Raw genomic sequence first — 16,457 nt, 5'->3', positions numbered from 1 at the left:
TGTGGTAGATTTTTATTAATCCAAATAGGAATTAATCAAGTATAATCATTAGGAATATAGCCATTTATATATCTAGTTATACTTCCATTATAATCCATATGCCTGTGTGTAAAAACATGCCTACGTGGCAGAAGTACAGACCAAAGATTAGAAACATCTGGGAAACATAAGTGGGGTCTTTTCTTTACCATAACAAGACTAGAGAGGGGGGGCTTTCTCTCTAGAGAATTGTATGCACAAAGGAACCATTCTATGTATGGAAAAACTGTATGGAATATTTAGCCCACGCCTCCAAATCCAAATGTATAAAAAGAAGACAAGATGATCATTCTGGAGATGTGTTTTCGCTGCAGAGAGAGCCATCTCCGCTTTATTATTTATTATCATTGATGATGTAATAAAGTGTATCTACTGGCATCAAAAACAAGACTGAGTGTGGTTCCTAAGATGAGAAGCAGAAGCTGTTTTCAGAAAGCAAGTGCGTTTATCCCTGTTTTTTACAGTCTATGGTTTATCCACAGTGGTGAGAGAGCGCACCTGCACATGGTTGCCAGGTTGACAAAGATAAGTAGCACATTTAGCAGATATTTCCATATTCCGCAAGTGTGAAGCTCTGTTTCGAGGATTACGTCTCTTTATATCAGGCAGCCCAGTTGTTCCTCTGCGGCCAGATTAAACCTTGTTGTAGCCTATATATGCTCTATTCATTCTTTTTTAGAAACCTCGCACTTTTATACTCAATTTTAAATGTTGTAAAATTTTAAACCAATTAAGCGCGGTCCACTGCTGCACACGTGCCACAATATCGATACAGGGCCAGCTGTATCGATACTCGTATCGTCAAATCTCTGTGACGATACATCGTCGTATCGATATTTTGAACACAGCACTATTAAACACGTATTTATACCGATTTCATCAGGCTCCGAAAATTCTTCAAAAAGAACACAAAGAATGGCCTTCTCAGCTGCCATAGTTGCAACTCTTGCATCATCAGAACAGGGTGTTCAACGCACCACCGTTTCCGTTTAAAAAACGTTTTATCAGGGCTAAAAGCAGCCCTGATTTCAACTCTCCTCGATGCCCTCAACGTCCAAGTCGCGCCGCGCCGCTGTGTGGCGGTGTGAACGCACGGTAAGTGGGCTCCAGATAACTGCTCTGACTACGAGCTAAATCGTGGCTACGCACAGTAGGGATGGGCGATACCACTTATTTTGTTTTCGATACAATACCAATATTTACAGTGTGGTTTGGTAACCTATCAGTACAGTTTAAATCTAAGTTGATGCACTTGTTATTGACAGCATGGAGAATTGTTGGGCATGATGAACATTTTAACCTTCAAGTTTTATATGAGGAATGTGTTCTTAATCAGGTAGAGAGGATTCTTGGTGATCAAACTCATTTCTTGTATTTACAATATGAACTACTTCCCTCTGGTAGAAGATATAGAATCCCAATGTGTAAGTTAAATCGATATAAGAATTCCTTTGTACCTGTATCGATGCGGTTGTACAACAAGAGTTCATCTTGATTTTATTTTCATGATTTTTTTTTATTTGTTTTTTTTATATATGTTTATTGTATGTCTGCAGCAACATGTAGTCCATAACAATTTTCCTCTTGAGGACAATAAAGTATACTACTACTACTACTACTACTACTACTACTGCAATTACTCGCTAACAAAGGTTATTCGTCCAATTCAATGCATATTGTACGAATTTTTTTTGTTTGCTAAATTAACAAAATCACTGGTAAATAAAACACACCTTAGTATCAGTATTTTTTGTTTGATATATCGATACTTTGGATCGATACGCCCATCCCTAACGCACAGGCTAAACCAAACACCTTGTAAACGCTGTTGACTTTGTTTACATGATGGAATATCAAACATCTCACAAGTTATTTTGCCAAAAAACTACATGAAACCAAATTCAAGGTTATTTGGGCTAGAAGTGGGTTACACATAGCCGGACTATATCGGGTCTATACTTAACCGAGACGTTGAAATGACGGCTATTGGTTGCTGGGTATCCTGAGCTGGACCAACATATTTTTCTTATAGTGTAACAAGCCCTTCTTCAGATAAAATTATTACATCTTGGAAATGGCACCAAATAGTAAGAATGACCCTGCTTCTTCTGCTGCCGGCTTCCTCTACTTCATCGAGTCCCGCGCATCGGCTCTGTTCGGAACCGACCTGAGCTGATTTTTAACGAATTTTAATTAAATAAGAATTTTGAATAATAAAAATGAATTTGTGTCTATTAATCAGTGTTAGAACCATTAAAGAAGAAACCGCATTTTCCATATTTAATTTCTAGGTTAAAAAAGGAAAAATGAATGGACGCAAAAGTACACGGACCCATAATAAATGCTGCTGTCTAAGTAGGCAGTTCACTAGGTATTGAGCCACAGCCAGAGTTCTCTTTTGTTATTGGCTATGTTCTCCTCATGCTATGCTAATTCCGGTATACGTGCTTAACGGAGGATTAACAAACCTGTTACAGCCAACCCACCCCTCAAAATAGATGTCTTCCTGTAATAGGTATTGAACTGAAGGTTTATGTGCGCTGATGAGTGATTGTTAGGAAGATGTTATTATTAGCCGGCTATTCCCGAGAACTATTGTGTACTGGCTAGTTAACAACAGTTAGCCTGTTAGCATTAGTGTAAAAATGATGGAGGATACAGACACAGGGTGGACGTTAAACTAAAACACTGGATTCAATCACGACTTGGATGTTTTCATGTGATTACAATGACAGGTAAGTCTCAAACTAGTGTGATGTTGTCACTTGTAATGTTATTTATACTTGAAGATTATTTTTATGTAGCAAAGCAGTACTTTAAAACATTCTTCTGCTAATTATTATTCATTTGTCATTTTATTTCATAGACTAGACTCGTTGTAGAGATGAAACCTCTAAAGCATACTTTTACTTTGAGATGAACAGGTAAACTCTCAAGTAAACAGGTAACTTGTTAACAATATAATTGTGTAAAATATCATTGTGTCCATATCATGTTCTTTCTTATGTGTATTTAATATGTTAAGAGGTGGAGATGGCTCACTCATCAGGCGGATCTCAGGAGGGACAGACTGACACCAAAACACACACACACACACACACACACACACACACACACACACACGCAAGCAGGTGCCTCCTTCACCTTTTAATCTTTTTGTCCTGTGATTTTTAAAAGAGGATGCAGGCACAGTATCACTAATACCAGCTTTATTAATGTTAACTTGTTCATTATTTGTTACTTGCCAAAATTGATTTTTCTCTATTATAGATAAGTGACCTTTATATATTTTCTTTGGCTAATGTTGACTTTCGATTGTTACATCGAACATTTGGACACACTTGTGTATGTTGGGGGTTGGTGAGATTTTTTTATTAATGTTTTTAAAAGCGGCATAAGCTCACCAAGGCTACATTTATTTGATCAAATTATAGTAAAAACTACAATTTATTAAGATTTTAAATAACCATTTTTTATTTTAATAGCTTTTAAAATTTAATTTATCCACCTTTTTCCTAGCGAGCCTAAGTTTTAAAGAGGCTCTTCTGGTTTGGGGAAAAAGACTGAAACAAATTATTATTATTACTCAATGTTAATGAACATTTCTTATTAAGTCAACATGTTACAAAATATAGACATATATTAGGCTACTGTTGTGATATTTACTACATCTGTAAGATTGCTGAGGGAATACTTGACCTTTTTAGGGTTATTCACGGTAGGCTTTTACACTTTTAAATTTCCTTTTAATGATAGATGGTTGGAGCGTGAATAGAATAAGTTCACCTTGTGCCCAGTTTTTGAAAACTCCTATTACAGCATTCATAGAGCGAACTATGGAGTCAATTCATTGCCACATATACTTGCAAAATAATTGAATTATTGCAAAAGAAAATAAAGTTTTGTAAACGAAAATGAAAGTATTTAGAAAAAAGAAATGTGCAAACAAAAATAAAGAATTGCAAAATATAAATGAAACAGAGCAAAAGCATTGATTTTGCAACACATGTTTTCCATGGCCATAGCTATTCATTTATTTGCAAGGCTGCTTTTATTTTGCGTTTCAGTCAAGTGTGAGCTCGCGATATCGTTTTTTTCCCTATTATGCTTCATGTTTCTGTGCATTTCACTTTCAGGCATTGGTTTGACATGGGGGTGGAGTCAAGGGACTGGGGCTTGTACAACAAGACTGGACATGCCTCCCTGGAAGTTACTCATCATCCTGAGATGCAGATCACAACTGATCAAGGCACCGTCATTGAGCGGAGGCATGCGTGTAGATTTCCTTCATTTTTCATTTACATAACTCCTGACATAAATTAAGAAATTACTGTCACTGTTTTTAATGATGTATAGTTTATCAAGTTAATTAGCCTAAATTATTTTACATGAAAACTAACAGTAACTTTGAACTAATGTAAACCAAGAACACTTCTGTGTGCTGGCGACCTCCCACAGGTTAACAGATTTTAAGCAAACACTGTTAAAACACAGAATGTGAAACACGCAGAAACCTGAAGCGCAAAGGGAAAAAACAGTATTGCAAGCTCACACTTAAATGAAACGCAAAATAAAAGCAGCACTGCAAATAAATTAGTAGCTATGGCTACTATATGCAAAATCATTGCTTTTGCTCTGTTTCATTTATATTTTGCAATTATTGCTTGCAGAAAGCACATTTATATGTTCGAAAATACTTTCATTTTCTTTTGCAATACTTCAATTCTTTTACAAGTATATGTGGCATTAAATTGACTCCATAGGTATTGCTTTTATAAAACAGTTAGCATGCACTTAGCCCACCCATTAAGTAAAAATTTTACAAACAAAATCAAAACATTTTGAAACTATTTCTTTGGCACAGTAATACTGATAGCAGAACGGTTGCCAAGCAACACACAGACGTGTTGGCACAGTAATACTGATGTAATGAGGTAACAGGAGTATGTTTCTATAGTAATTTACAACGGCTTCAAATTTTGGCTCAACCAATCATAATAAAGGACTGGAACTATCAGTTTTATAATTTTTGTCTTTTTTTTTTTACATTAAATTTGACCTTGCTGAGTTTCCTTAAAATAAATAAATAAAAATAAATAAAACAAAACCTTACCGAACACAAACTTTTGAACAGTAGTGTACTCCTTCATTATTACCATTTTGCTACATTTTGGAATAATTGTAAAGTCTATGAAACCTATGAAAGACCAAAAAGTATGGGAGGAGAAATACACTTTTTGGCTGCTTTTCCTTCACTGTCCTGTCTGACGCATCCATTAAAAACTATCCATTTTAATAAGATAACACTTAATTTTTACACTGTCCTTGTTACACATCTTACTGGTAGTAGTAATAACAGTAAATTATGCATAATAACAAACAATTAACCCTCAACCAAACCCTAACATTAATTTTGTAGTAAGTACAAGTTGTTAATTAATATATACTATAAAATAAAGTGTAACCATTAATAATTAATAAATAGCAGAATTCATGCATGTTGGCAGAAGCCTTTTGATCAGAAGATTAAAAGTTAAGATCATTCAAACGTTTGACCGTTAATGTCAGTTTATATTAGAGTGCATTTGTTAAAATTATCAAACAGGATCAGAAGAAGTCAATAACATTGCGGTTTCAGCATTTGCTTGTATCCCAAACAGAAAAAATGGACAGTTCTCTTGGTGACAGTCCTGAAAATCACTGTTCTAATCATGGACAGGTGAGACCCAATCACTCATATTTTCATACACAACTGTGTATTGCTTAACTAATTTACAGCATGTTATTTGCCGTTCTTCTTATCATCACTGCACATCTGTGAACTTTGATGTAAATTTCTTTCAGTCTTTCTAGAATTAGAAATGAGGAGCAAAGGTGTCCTCACACATGTATAATTTTTATTAGTTTTTTCTGGTGTGTGTTTTTCACAGAGGAGGCCAAGTGACTGTTCAGAGATACTTCCTGAGGAATATATTTCAAATTACAAATATGATGGTAGGTTTTGTGTTTAGCTTTCTTGAACATTCAATAATGTTACATATCACTTGAATGCAGAGGTCATGACTCATTATTACTCAGCTGATAGTGTGCTGCCAGAATGAATTATAAAACCTGGAAATAAATTCAAATTTGATTCCTTCGTTCCAATGTCAATGGGGTTTTTTAGAATAGGTTTTTGCTTAAATGTCTGAAATAAGGTCTATAGTTAACACAATCTCAAGGTATTTTCATCTTTCATTCTACAACATAAAATAAATCAGTAATACACCACTTATTGTTGCTTTTTTCTTGTCTTCAAAAAGATGGTTGCTAAACAAGTGGGTTAGTGGGACAACTGTATACAGCCCACCAGGGCACCATACAGATTTCATAAGATATGTCTTAATATATGAAGATAATTTTACGAACAAAACGTGCAAGAATCAAAAACGATAAAAACGACGTGCGGGCTTTCACATTGAGCAGCATTAACTACACAGAGCCGTTGTTCACTGACGAGCTGCGCAAAACCACATTCATATTCGCACGATTTTTTGCGCAGCTCGTCAGTGAACAACGGCTCTGTGTAGTTAATGCTGCTCAATGTGAAAGCCCTCACATGATGGAGATTTACCGCTGATTACAGAACCGGCTTTCTGACAAGATGCGCATTAAATATCGCATGCGATTTATCGTGCAGCCCTAGAGCAGAGTAACATTAGGCAAAGGAGGGGTTTGGAAAGATGAGTCTTCAAATGAATCATTTGAGAGTTGTTGAGAAATAAAGTAAAATTAAATGTATATTATAAGAAAATGAAAGTGTTTTTTGACCTTGCATGCATGTGAACCTGTTGTTGGGGACACCCAAAACCAAATTATAAACATTTCAAATAGCATAATAGGGGCACTTTAAGCAATAGAGGCACAAAGCATTTCAAGTATTTTTGATGTTTTGGGCCAATTTTAGAGCACATTGTTTTCATTTGTCTTGCATCTCCTAGTAATGAGGCATATATTTCTGTGTGAGTTTGTTGTTAAAGTCTGGTAGTGTGTGAAAGTCTTCAGTCATTAGTGTGTGATGCCCAGTTTTTCTCTGTAACCGTTTACAAAGTCTGCAAGTGAATTATTTTAAACGTTGTTTAGTGTAATCAAGCCTTTACTGAAAGAAATCTGATAAAACAAAGATTTCCCCCCCCTTATTAGAAGTATATTCAGCCATTCATTCATTTTCCCAACTGCTTTTCCTATGTAGTGTAAGGACAGAGGGATGCTGGAGCCTGGATGAATGGCCAGTCTTGGAAAGATTTTATCAGTATTTCTACAAATCGACATTTGATGGCAAACTTTCAGACCTCTTCTAAGGGATGGCTTAATTTAGACTAAATCTGATACTTGCAACCAATTATTGTGCATATTTATTTTCTTAGAACATTTCATCTTTGACTTGGGTAACTTGTAAAAATTAGGAACCTCATACAAAGTAAATGTAAAGTAAAATTCCACATAATTAATTTGACCTCAAAAGGTGGATGAGCAACATTATCAGAAGGTTATGTAGCTTCTCTCTGATGATATTCAGAATAAGGACAAAAAACATGACTTGCTAATGACTGTTTTAGTTGCAAACCCTGTTTTATGAGTTTTCACAGAAACTTTTTTTTTTGTTCATTTGTTCATATTTCTGTTTTCTCCCAGCTTCCTGGTACCAGGGCCCGTTCACCAAATCCCTCCAGAGGGCAGAGGCTCTGTTTCGTAACCGTTTTAACCCTAGTCTGAAGTGGCTCATGGGGCAGAAGGACAAAGATGGCAGCTGGGACTCTGAGAATGAGAGCATCGCTTCCTTTTCCTCCAGAAATATGGAATGCCTTGGGAAAACTTTACAGAGTTTCAGCTCTCAATGCCACATGCTCCGTGATCCTGCACCAGGAGGCAGGCTGTTTGGCTGTATCATGGGTCTTTCTTCCTCTGAGGAAGATGATTTTCACCACCAACCTCAGGCTGCAGCCTTCAGCCAGCATTACTGTCAGCTACAACACCTGATGGACCACAGAGGTCAGCTGCTCTTCCTCCATGAGTACAGCCGTCGCACACATGTGGCCACCTGCTTTGTGGTGCAACTGGACTCAGTGTTGGAGAAGACGCATCTCCTTTTGGCTGACAGGGGGCAAGTAGCTGAGCAGCCCAACTCTACATGGAACCTCAGCCTTAGTGCTTTGTGCCAAGAAATGCAGGTTCATGTCAACCACTGGGATCTACTCTGGGCCAAAGCTCGAGCTGACTTCCATCTTCGCCGTGTTCTTTTCAGGCGTGTGAAGACCCTTGCTTCCATGCAGCGAACTTTACACTTGCTGGGCTTCCAGGCCTTGTGGTTGATGGAGCAGTGCATCCACACTGCACTTTCTGCTTTGGCTGCTGCCCAGCTGGACTGTGTGCCCAGAGATGCCTTAGTGGACCTGCTGTGTGCGGTTGAGCTGTACAACCAGATCGCAGAAGACAAGTGGATCCAGGGTACAACATCTGCCTGTGACTCACAGCTCATGTTCAGCTCATACTGGCCCCAGCTGGGATCTGTTTTGCTTAAAAACATAACTGGTCCTAAAACATTCCCAGTTGAGCAGTTGATGATGATTCTGGCCCAGAGTCAAGCTCAGAAATCAGCTGAACAACTTTACACATGGTCTTCCCAGCAGAGTTACCTCCTCCATATGGCTAAAAACCCCAACAAACTTAAGAGTCTCTTTGCACACCCTAATCTCAATAGTCAGCTTTCATCATCACCCACAATAAACATACATACAGTACAACTTGAACCTCAATCTACTGTTAATGAGGTGCCCCAAAAGCCCCTTCACAGCCTCTGGTCCTCGAATCTTCCATTCTCTTCGTTTATCTCGAGAGACAGAGAGTGTCTCAATACCTTCTTTGAAGTCTTAGTGACCTCAACAAATCTCTTAGCTCCACTTATTCCCAGAAAACCTCTGTTAAACAGAATAGCTGATTTGGAGGATTCTGTGGTGATTTGTCGTGGGGCCAGTGAAGGAGAAGAGAGACTGCTAAACAGACCCAGAATGACCTCCAGGAACTACAACGTGGCCGCGATGGATCTCAGGAAGTCTGATGCATACATGAAGCTTTTCTCTTATTATAAGAAGCTGCTGTGGGGGGAATTTGGTAAAGCAGTTGTAAGTCACTTTTATTATCAGCCATGCAACAGCACTCTGGGAAGTATCAACCAGTGGAATGATGAAATGGTGCTTCATTTGGTCACATGGCTCAAACATTCATATATTGAAGGTACTGATGTGCTGGTGGGGTTGAAGTATCAAATGATAAAAAAATGTGTGTAATGTGTTTAGAAAAGAAATGCAATGCTAATGGTTGAATCTCACAAAGAAATGACTGGATCATATTTCACCTCAAAATCAAAAGATAAAGAAAGTATCTTTTTACATAAATTAAATATAGTCATGATGTACACTACTGTTCAAAAGTTGTTGTGGCCAACACAGATCCTGCAGTGTTGTGCTGCTCAATATTTTTGTGGAAACTGTCATAGATTTTTTTTTTTTTTATGATTCTTTGAGGAAAAGAAAGTTAAAAAGAATAGCATTTATTTGAAATATAAATATTTTGTAACATTATAAATATCTTTACTATAACTTTTGATCAATTTAATGCATCCTTGCTGAATAAAAATATTAATTTCTTTCAAAGAAAAGAGATTTTACTGACCCGAAACTCTTGAATGATGTTACATGTTTTAATTGTATTTTACAAATATACTTTACAAATAATTATGTAAAATATCTCAAAAATCTTTTCTTTATGTAAAATATTTGCTTTTGTTTTAGCCAATAACAGATATGAAGAAGTCTCTTCTATGCTTGTTTTTGCGTATAAAAACATTTTAGTGTAGAGTAAGAAATTTACATCTCTTAAATATTTTTGAGACTTGCCATAGAAAGTATTTGCTAATACCTATAAAGTTACTGATACTCTATATTGTGCATCTCTAGTATTTTAAGCTCAAATACTCTTTCCTGGATTCTGACATTTCTTATTCTGAAATTAAAGGGGTGTTTTCAAGATTTTATTAGATTATTTTTCATTACTTTTTTTTTGTCTTTGTAGACCTCATTCCACAAGAATGTAAAGGAAATTTGAGCAATTTCTGCTCTTATATGTTATCTGCTGCTGCCTTCACACAGTGGGATGAAAGTGAGTTATATTAACAAAATTATGACTATTTAGATGTAAATGACTATTCAGTGAAATGATTGACAATTGAAGTGAAGTTGGTTTTAATTGTGTCCTGTTGTATTGTAGTGATGTGTTTGTCGCTGGGCTCAGGGCTAAAAGAGAAGTGTGTCCCTGGATTTAAACAGGAAAGATGTTCAGTGAGGACAGCCACAACGGATCTCATCCTCCTGCTCTTCCCACCTCTGCATATTGTTCTTCAGCTACTGCAATGCCCAGACGTAGAGTCAGGTACACAATGTTACACTTTTGTCATTATCAGTATGATAAATAGAATAGGGTTGTCATGATTTTATTAGTTGATGCTACACTGCCGTTCAAAAGTTTGAAGTTAATGTTTAAAAGTTTCTTGCTCACGAAGCCTGCATTTATTTGACCAAAAATACAGCATTTGCTGATTTGGTGCTTCAGAAACATTTCTTATTCATTGTGGAAAACAGTGTTGCTTAATATTTTTGTAGAAACCGTGAAACATTTTTTTGTAATAATGTAAAAGTCTTTACTGTCACATTTGATCAATCTAATGTGTCCTTGCTGAATTAAAATATAAATTTGTTTCTTTCTAAAGAAAAAAAAAAAAGTACTGATCCCAAACTTTTGAATGGTAGTGTACAGTCATGGCCAAAGGTTTTGGCAGTGACATAAATTTTGTGTTTTGCAACGTTTGCTGCTTAAACTGTTGTGGTGTTCATTCACATTGTGTCTAGATTATTTTCCAGAGTGATCAGATGCATTTAACATTTTCTTTTTTCACAAAAAAACTAATTTCACTGTTTTTTGATCCTGACACAAAATGAGCAGCTAACATTAATTGACTAATCATATCAGCAGCACATGTGAAAGTGTGAATGAGCTATCATACTAGTTAGATTGTAAGAGCAGACTGATTGCTATTAAAGGAGGGAAGAAGCACTTCCAATCATTGTGTTCTTGTTAGCAATGGTTACCGCCAAAGAAACACGTGTAGCCATTATCGCTTTGCATCAAAATGGCCTCTCATGCAAGGAAATAGCTACAAAGAATATTGCACCTGAAAGAACCATTTACCGGATCATCGAGAACTTCAAGGAGAGAGGTTCGACTGAAGTGAAGAAGCCTTCAGGACGTCCCAGAGTGTCCAGCAAGCGCCAGGACCGTCTCCTCCTGAGGAGTCAGCTACAGAATCGTGTCACCAGCAGTGCAGAGCTTGCTCAGGAATGGCAGAAGGCTGGTGTGAGAGCATCTGCATGCACAGTGAGGCCAAGACTTTTGGACAACAACCTGGTGTCAAGAAGGGCAGCAAAGAAGCCACTTCTCTCCAAAAAAAATGCCAAGGACCGACTGAAATTCTGCAGAAAGTACAAGGATTTAACAGCAGAAGTCTGGTGTAAAGTTATTTTCTCTGATGAAGCTCCCTTCCGACTGTTTGGGACATCTGGAAAATCGATTGTTCGGAGAAGAAAAGGTGAACGCTACCATGAGTCCTGTGTTGTGCCAACAGTGAAGAATCCTGAGACCATCCATGTGTGGGGTTGCTTTTCAAAAAGGGAGTGGTCTCTCTCATAATTCTGCCCAAAAACACTGCCATGAATAAAGAATGGTATCAAAACGTCCTGCAAGAGTGATTTCTTCCAACGATCCATGAGCAATTTGGTGATTATTCATACATTTTCCAGCATGATAGAGCACCGTGTCACAACGCAAGAGTGATAAAAAAGTGGCTCGAAGATCATTTCATTGAAATTTTGGATCCGTGGACAGGCAAATCTCAATCCCATTGAGAACCTGTGGTCAGTCCTCAAAAGACGAGTGGACAAGCAGAAGCCCACAAATTGTGATCAACTCCGAGAACTAAGGCAAGAGCGGATCGCCATCAGTCAGGATTTGGCCAAGAAGCTAATATCCAGCATGCCAGAGCGAATTGCAGAGGTTATGAAGAACAAGGTTCAACACTGTAAATATTGACTCATTATATTTTTTGCCAATAAAAGCCTTTAAAACTTATGATATGCTTATCATTGTTTTTCAGTATACCATAGAAACATGTGAAAAAATAATATACAAATACTGAAGCAGCAAACTTTGCAAAACACAAAATTTATGTCACTGCCAAAAATTTTGGCCATGACTGTATACTCTTTCAAATAATATACTAATAAAAATAGTAATGTAAATAATGATTACAATTAATAATAACATAACTACTGCAGAAACTGTCAAAATGTGTTAATTGAAAAAATTGTTTAATATGTTTTATATTATTATTTTATTATTTACTTGGTAACAAATTACCAGTACTTTTATATTCCTAGTTTGGACACTGTTCAAGGTACGTAAGATCACACAACCTCATCCTGCTGGCACTTAATTAAATGTGTGATGTCTTTCACTAGTTGACAGTGGATCCAAGAGCCTTAAGAAAAATCATCTGGGATTGCTGTGTAGGTCTGTTGCAACTGTCCAGTCCTGTACTGTTTGGGTTATGAGTAAAGCCTACCAGTTTCTGGCGTCCTGGTCCCTTACTAAGTTCCTGCTGGTCACACAAGGAGATCTTAAGGTAAATTGACCTTTAAACTTTACTGAAATACTTCCATGCATAAATATGCATCTTTTTGATGCAAGATATATTCTGATTTTGATTAACTTTTATTTGTCTTTGTTTTAAGGATCTCAAGGACTCAGTGGAGGGCCTGGTCTACCTCACTCAAGCTGCTGGCAGAGATTCAGTTCACCCTCTCATAATTCAGCAGACAGCCTCACTCTCTAAGGCACTTACAGATCTGCAAGTGAGAAATTCTAGCATCATTACACAATTATTGCCTAACCATTATTAAAGGGTTAGTTCACCCAAAAATGAAAATTCTGTTTTAATTTTCTCACCCTTATGTAATTTCAAACGTGTATGACTTACTTTCTTCTGTGACGATGAAATGAAGATGTTTTGGTGGTATCCAAACCGTTTTGGTGACTATTGACTTACTGACACTGAGACATTTCTTCAAAACATCTTTTATGTTACACAGAAAATAATACAGGTTTGGAATGACATGAGGGTGAGTAAATGGTGACAATTTTTATGTGTGTCTCTTGGTATGATACAAAATCAAATTGTGTGAATTATTGTTCAAAAGTTTGGGGCCAGTAAGAAATAAATTAATAGTTTTATTCAGTAAGAATGTATTAAATTGGTCAGAAATGAGAGTAAAGACTTCATTACAAAAAATTCTGTAAAAAAAATTCTGTTCTTTTGACCTTTCTAAGAATCCTGAAAAAAAATTGATCACTGTTTCCACAAAAATATGAAGCAGCTCAGGTGTTTTCAACATAATAATATATAACAAGAAATGTTTGTTTGAGCAGCAAATCAGCATATTATAATTATAATAAACAGAATAATTTATTCTGAAGGAACATGCTGAGTAATGATGCTGAAAATTCAGCTTTGCCATCACAGGAATATATTACATTTTTTAAATTTATTAAAATAGAATTTAGTTATTAATTTAATTTATGTTAGTTATATTAAATAATTTATTAATTTAGTTATATTCAATATGAAATAATATTATAATAATAACAGTATTCATTCACAATAACATCAGTATTCAGTATTTTTTACTGTTTTCAATCAAAATAATGCTGCCTTGGTGAGTATAAGAGACTTCTTTCAAAAGCTTAAAAACGATAGATAGATCAATAGATGGTGAATACTGATGGCATTAACATTATAATGTAACAACAGAAAAACATTAAAATAATACATATGTCCTCTTTAATAAAATGCCAAATTATTATTTTTTAATGCGGTATGACTTATGCTGTTTGTCTGATATTGCAGGCTTTCTCTGATCTTGTCCTGAGGACCTTTTCTATAGACTGTAAGAAAATGTCTGTGGAGATCTTTGAGCAAACCATGCCGTCAGGAAAGCATTGGAGGATCAATCACAAAACCGGTACTGACGCAATGAATGAAAATCCACAGTGGGTTGTGTCTGCTTGTAGACTGCTACATCCTCCTAAATATTTTTCAAATGCTGTACATTATTTTTAGAGCTGCCCAGCAGTCCTAGTGATTATGCAGCCTCTGCAGCTCAGATTGTGATTGGTCAGGTGCTGGAGGGTGTTCAGCCTCTGCCTGATGATGCTCGTATTTCTGCTCTCACTGAGGCTATGACGGCTTTCATGGAGGCCTGGATGGAGCACATCCTCAAACAGAAGATCAAGTTTAGGTTAGTAAACCTAGTGGTGGAGCAATGGTCTTACTGTAGCGGTTCATGTTCCATTCTTACTTTCACTGTTCATTTATGTGAATTCTTCATTCACACTAGTATTCAGGGAGCTCTGCAGCTGAAGCATGACTTCGACTTGATTCGAGATCTCATTCGTTCAGAGGAATACAGCCTCTCAGAGGAGCTGCACCAGAAGCTGCTGTCACTACATGTTTTTCATCAGGTGGATAATGCAATCGTGTGCCTACTTCAGCAGCCCATGGCAAAACCTTACCTGCCCTCTCGCAGCTGGGAGCCCTTCAGACACTGCTGTGAGTTCTTTCAAATTAAAAATGAAGAAAGAAAAAGAAAAAAAGCATGAATTGCATTTTTTTATTATTTCATAATGTTTCCTGAGGTGTACTTACAATGTTAGTTTTTTTTTAAAACATCAAATTACATAAAATTGTCATAATTTACAGTGTTTCCCTTAGACTTGCACTATATTTGTGGTGGCAATTTCCTGGAATTTATAACTTCGATACAATAAAATATCGACGTTCAATACCATTTTTGATACCACGGGGGGAAACTGCCACAACTTTAAGGGCAAAAAATATTAGATTTTTATTGAAAGATAAATATAACAAGGCTAGAACTTGACAATGAGGTATATTTTTACATTAATGAAAGCTTATGAGGTGGTAAAACATTGGAGAAAAACTTATAGATTTGCATGTGTTTGCTTCAGAAAGAAGTATTATTTTTATAATTTTTTACCAGTGTGAGCATTAGTGAGTACTGTCATGTAATGTATGTTTCATTCATACTGGAAGCCCGAGGGCGCCCTTGTGCGGAAACTCCAAATATGCCTCACAGATGTAATTGTCCATTTTAGCGATTTTCTGAAATGTTCCAAGGCATCCAGCTATGCTGTAGCTCATTAAAAAGAAGATAGAAATGCTGTCATTTAGATTTTTATTTGAGCTTGGTTTCAATTAAAGCAGTTTTTAGACTATCAAGGAAGTTTTGAGCTCTGAAACTTAACCCTCCTGGTATTGTTCATTTGGGAGTCACACTTGAAATGTAACTTTTTAAAATTTATTTTTTCAGTGAAATCAATGTTATATATTTTTGTTCAATAATATTTTATCTTTTGTATTTTGAGAGAATTCCATGGTCGTATTTAATATTTATGCAATAATTATGATACATTTTTCCCATTGAAAATTATACAAAAATGTATTTTCTAAATGTATTTTTTTTTTACTTTTCAGTTATGGCAGTATTTCATGTTAAAATACATACAATGCCTTTAAAACCAGATTAGTTCCATCTGGTGGGAGTAAAAAAAGAAAAACATCTGAAATTCCGTGGTTTAGCCATTAGATTCCTATGGAGCTCTATATGAAAAGCTTATAAATTCTCTAGTTGTTTTTAGACATAAATATATATATTTTTTAATTGTAGATTTGGATTTATATTTGGACATTCTCAAAGACCACTTTTTGTAAAGGTTTAGATTTTTTATTTTTTTTTATGTTGGGTTGAACTCAAAGACCCCTTTTTGTAAAGGTTTAGATTTTTTATTTTTTTTTATGTTGGTTTGAAATGTCAAAGCGTCAGTTTTTGAATTATTACTACAGTCAAACCTGAACACAGAGAAAGAATTTTGTAAAAATTCTATAAAAATGTAACGAAAATTAACAGGAATGTTTTATCAGAGCGTAATAATTCTGGGTCTGATCTGATTTCAACCTCTTATTTCAGTTTTCTGACTCGTTATGGCTATATGGTTATAGCCATACCAATTCATTTGAAAGTGTATAATTGTGTGTGTGTGTGTGAGTGGATGTGCCTGTTTTGCGGATGTTTTAGAGTGTAACTCCTTCCTTGCTGTCCACTTTTTTACTGCATTGTAGTTGAATTGTTGCTTTTATTTTACATATTTGCTGTGTTAGCGTCACATCAGTTCATTGGTGTGTGTGTGTGTGT

At 36.0% G+C, this 16,457-nt stretch overlaps 1 protein-coding gene across 5 annotated transcripts in view; it reads left to right on the top strand.

Moving 5' to 3' along the window:
• The first annotated feature begins 2,274 nt into the window (after nucleotides 1-2,274).
• Nucleotides 2,275-16,457, top strand: part of ccdc142 (coiled-coil domain containing 142) — an 18,571-nt gene continuing 4,388 nt past the window's right edge. The window contains exons 1-13 of one of the 5 annotated variants that reach the window (XM_016258910.1): nucleotides 2,275-2,774; nucleotides 2,906-2,963; nucleotides 3,065-3,133; nucleotides 5,691-5,758; nucleotides 5,970-6,033; nucleotides 7,714-9,312; nucleotides 10,150-10,236; nucleotides 10,345-10,506; nucleotides 12,648-12,811; nucleotides 12,921-13,040; nucleotides 14,093-14,207; nucleotides 14,306-14,483; nucleotides 14,583-14,794. In XM_016258910.1, coding sequence (XP_016114396.1) covers nucleotides 3,073-3,133; nucleotides 5,691-5,758; nucleotides 5,970-6,033; nucleotides 7,714-9,312; nucleotides 10,150-10,236; nucleotides 10,345-10,506; nucleotides 12,648-12,811; nucleotides 12,921-13,040; nucleotides 14,093-14,207; nucleotides 14,306-14,483; nucleotides 14,583-14,794 — 2,830 coding nt within the window. In that variant the 5' untranslated portion in view covers nucleotides 2,275-2,774; nucleotides 2,906-2,963; nucleotides 3,065-3,072. The other 4 variants (XM_016258911.1, XM_016258909.1, XM_016258912.1 and 1 more) reach the window with 4 other exon arrangements.

Source organism: Sinocyclocheilus grahami, unplaced genomic scaffold (genome assembly GCF_001515645.1).
Source record: "Sinocyclocheilus grahami isolate Dianchi unplaced genomic scaffold, SAMN03320097.WGS_v1.1 scaffold1760.1, whole genome shotgun sequence".
Classification (NCBI taxonomy): Eukaryota; Metazoa; Chordata; class Actinopteri; order Cypriniformes; family Cyprinidae; genus Sinocyclocheilus; species Sinocyclocheilus grahami.
The sequence above is the reverse complement of the archived record's forward strand: the minus strand, read 5'-3'. Positions and strand labels throughout refer to the sequence as shown.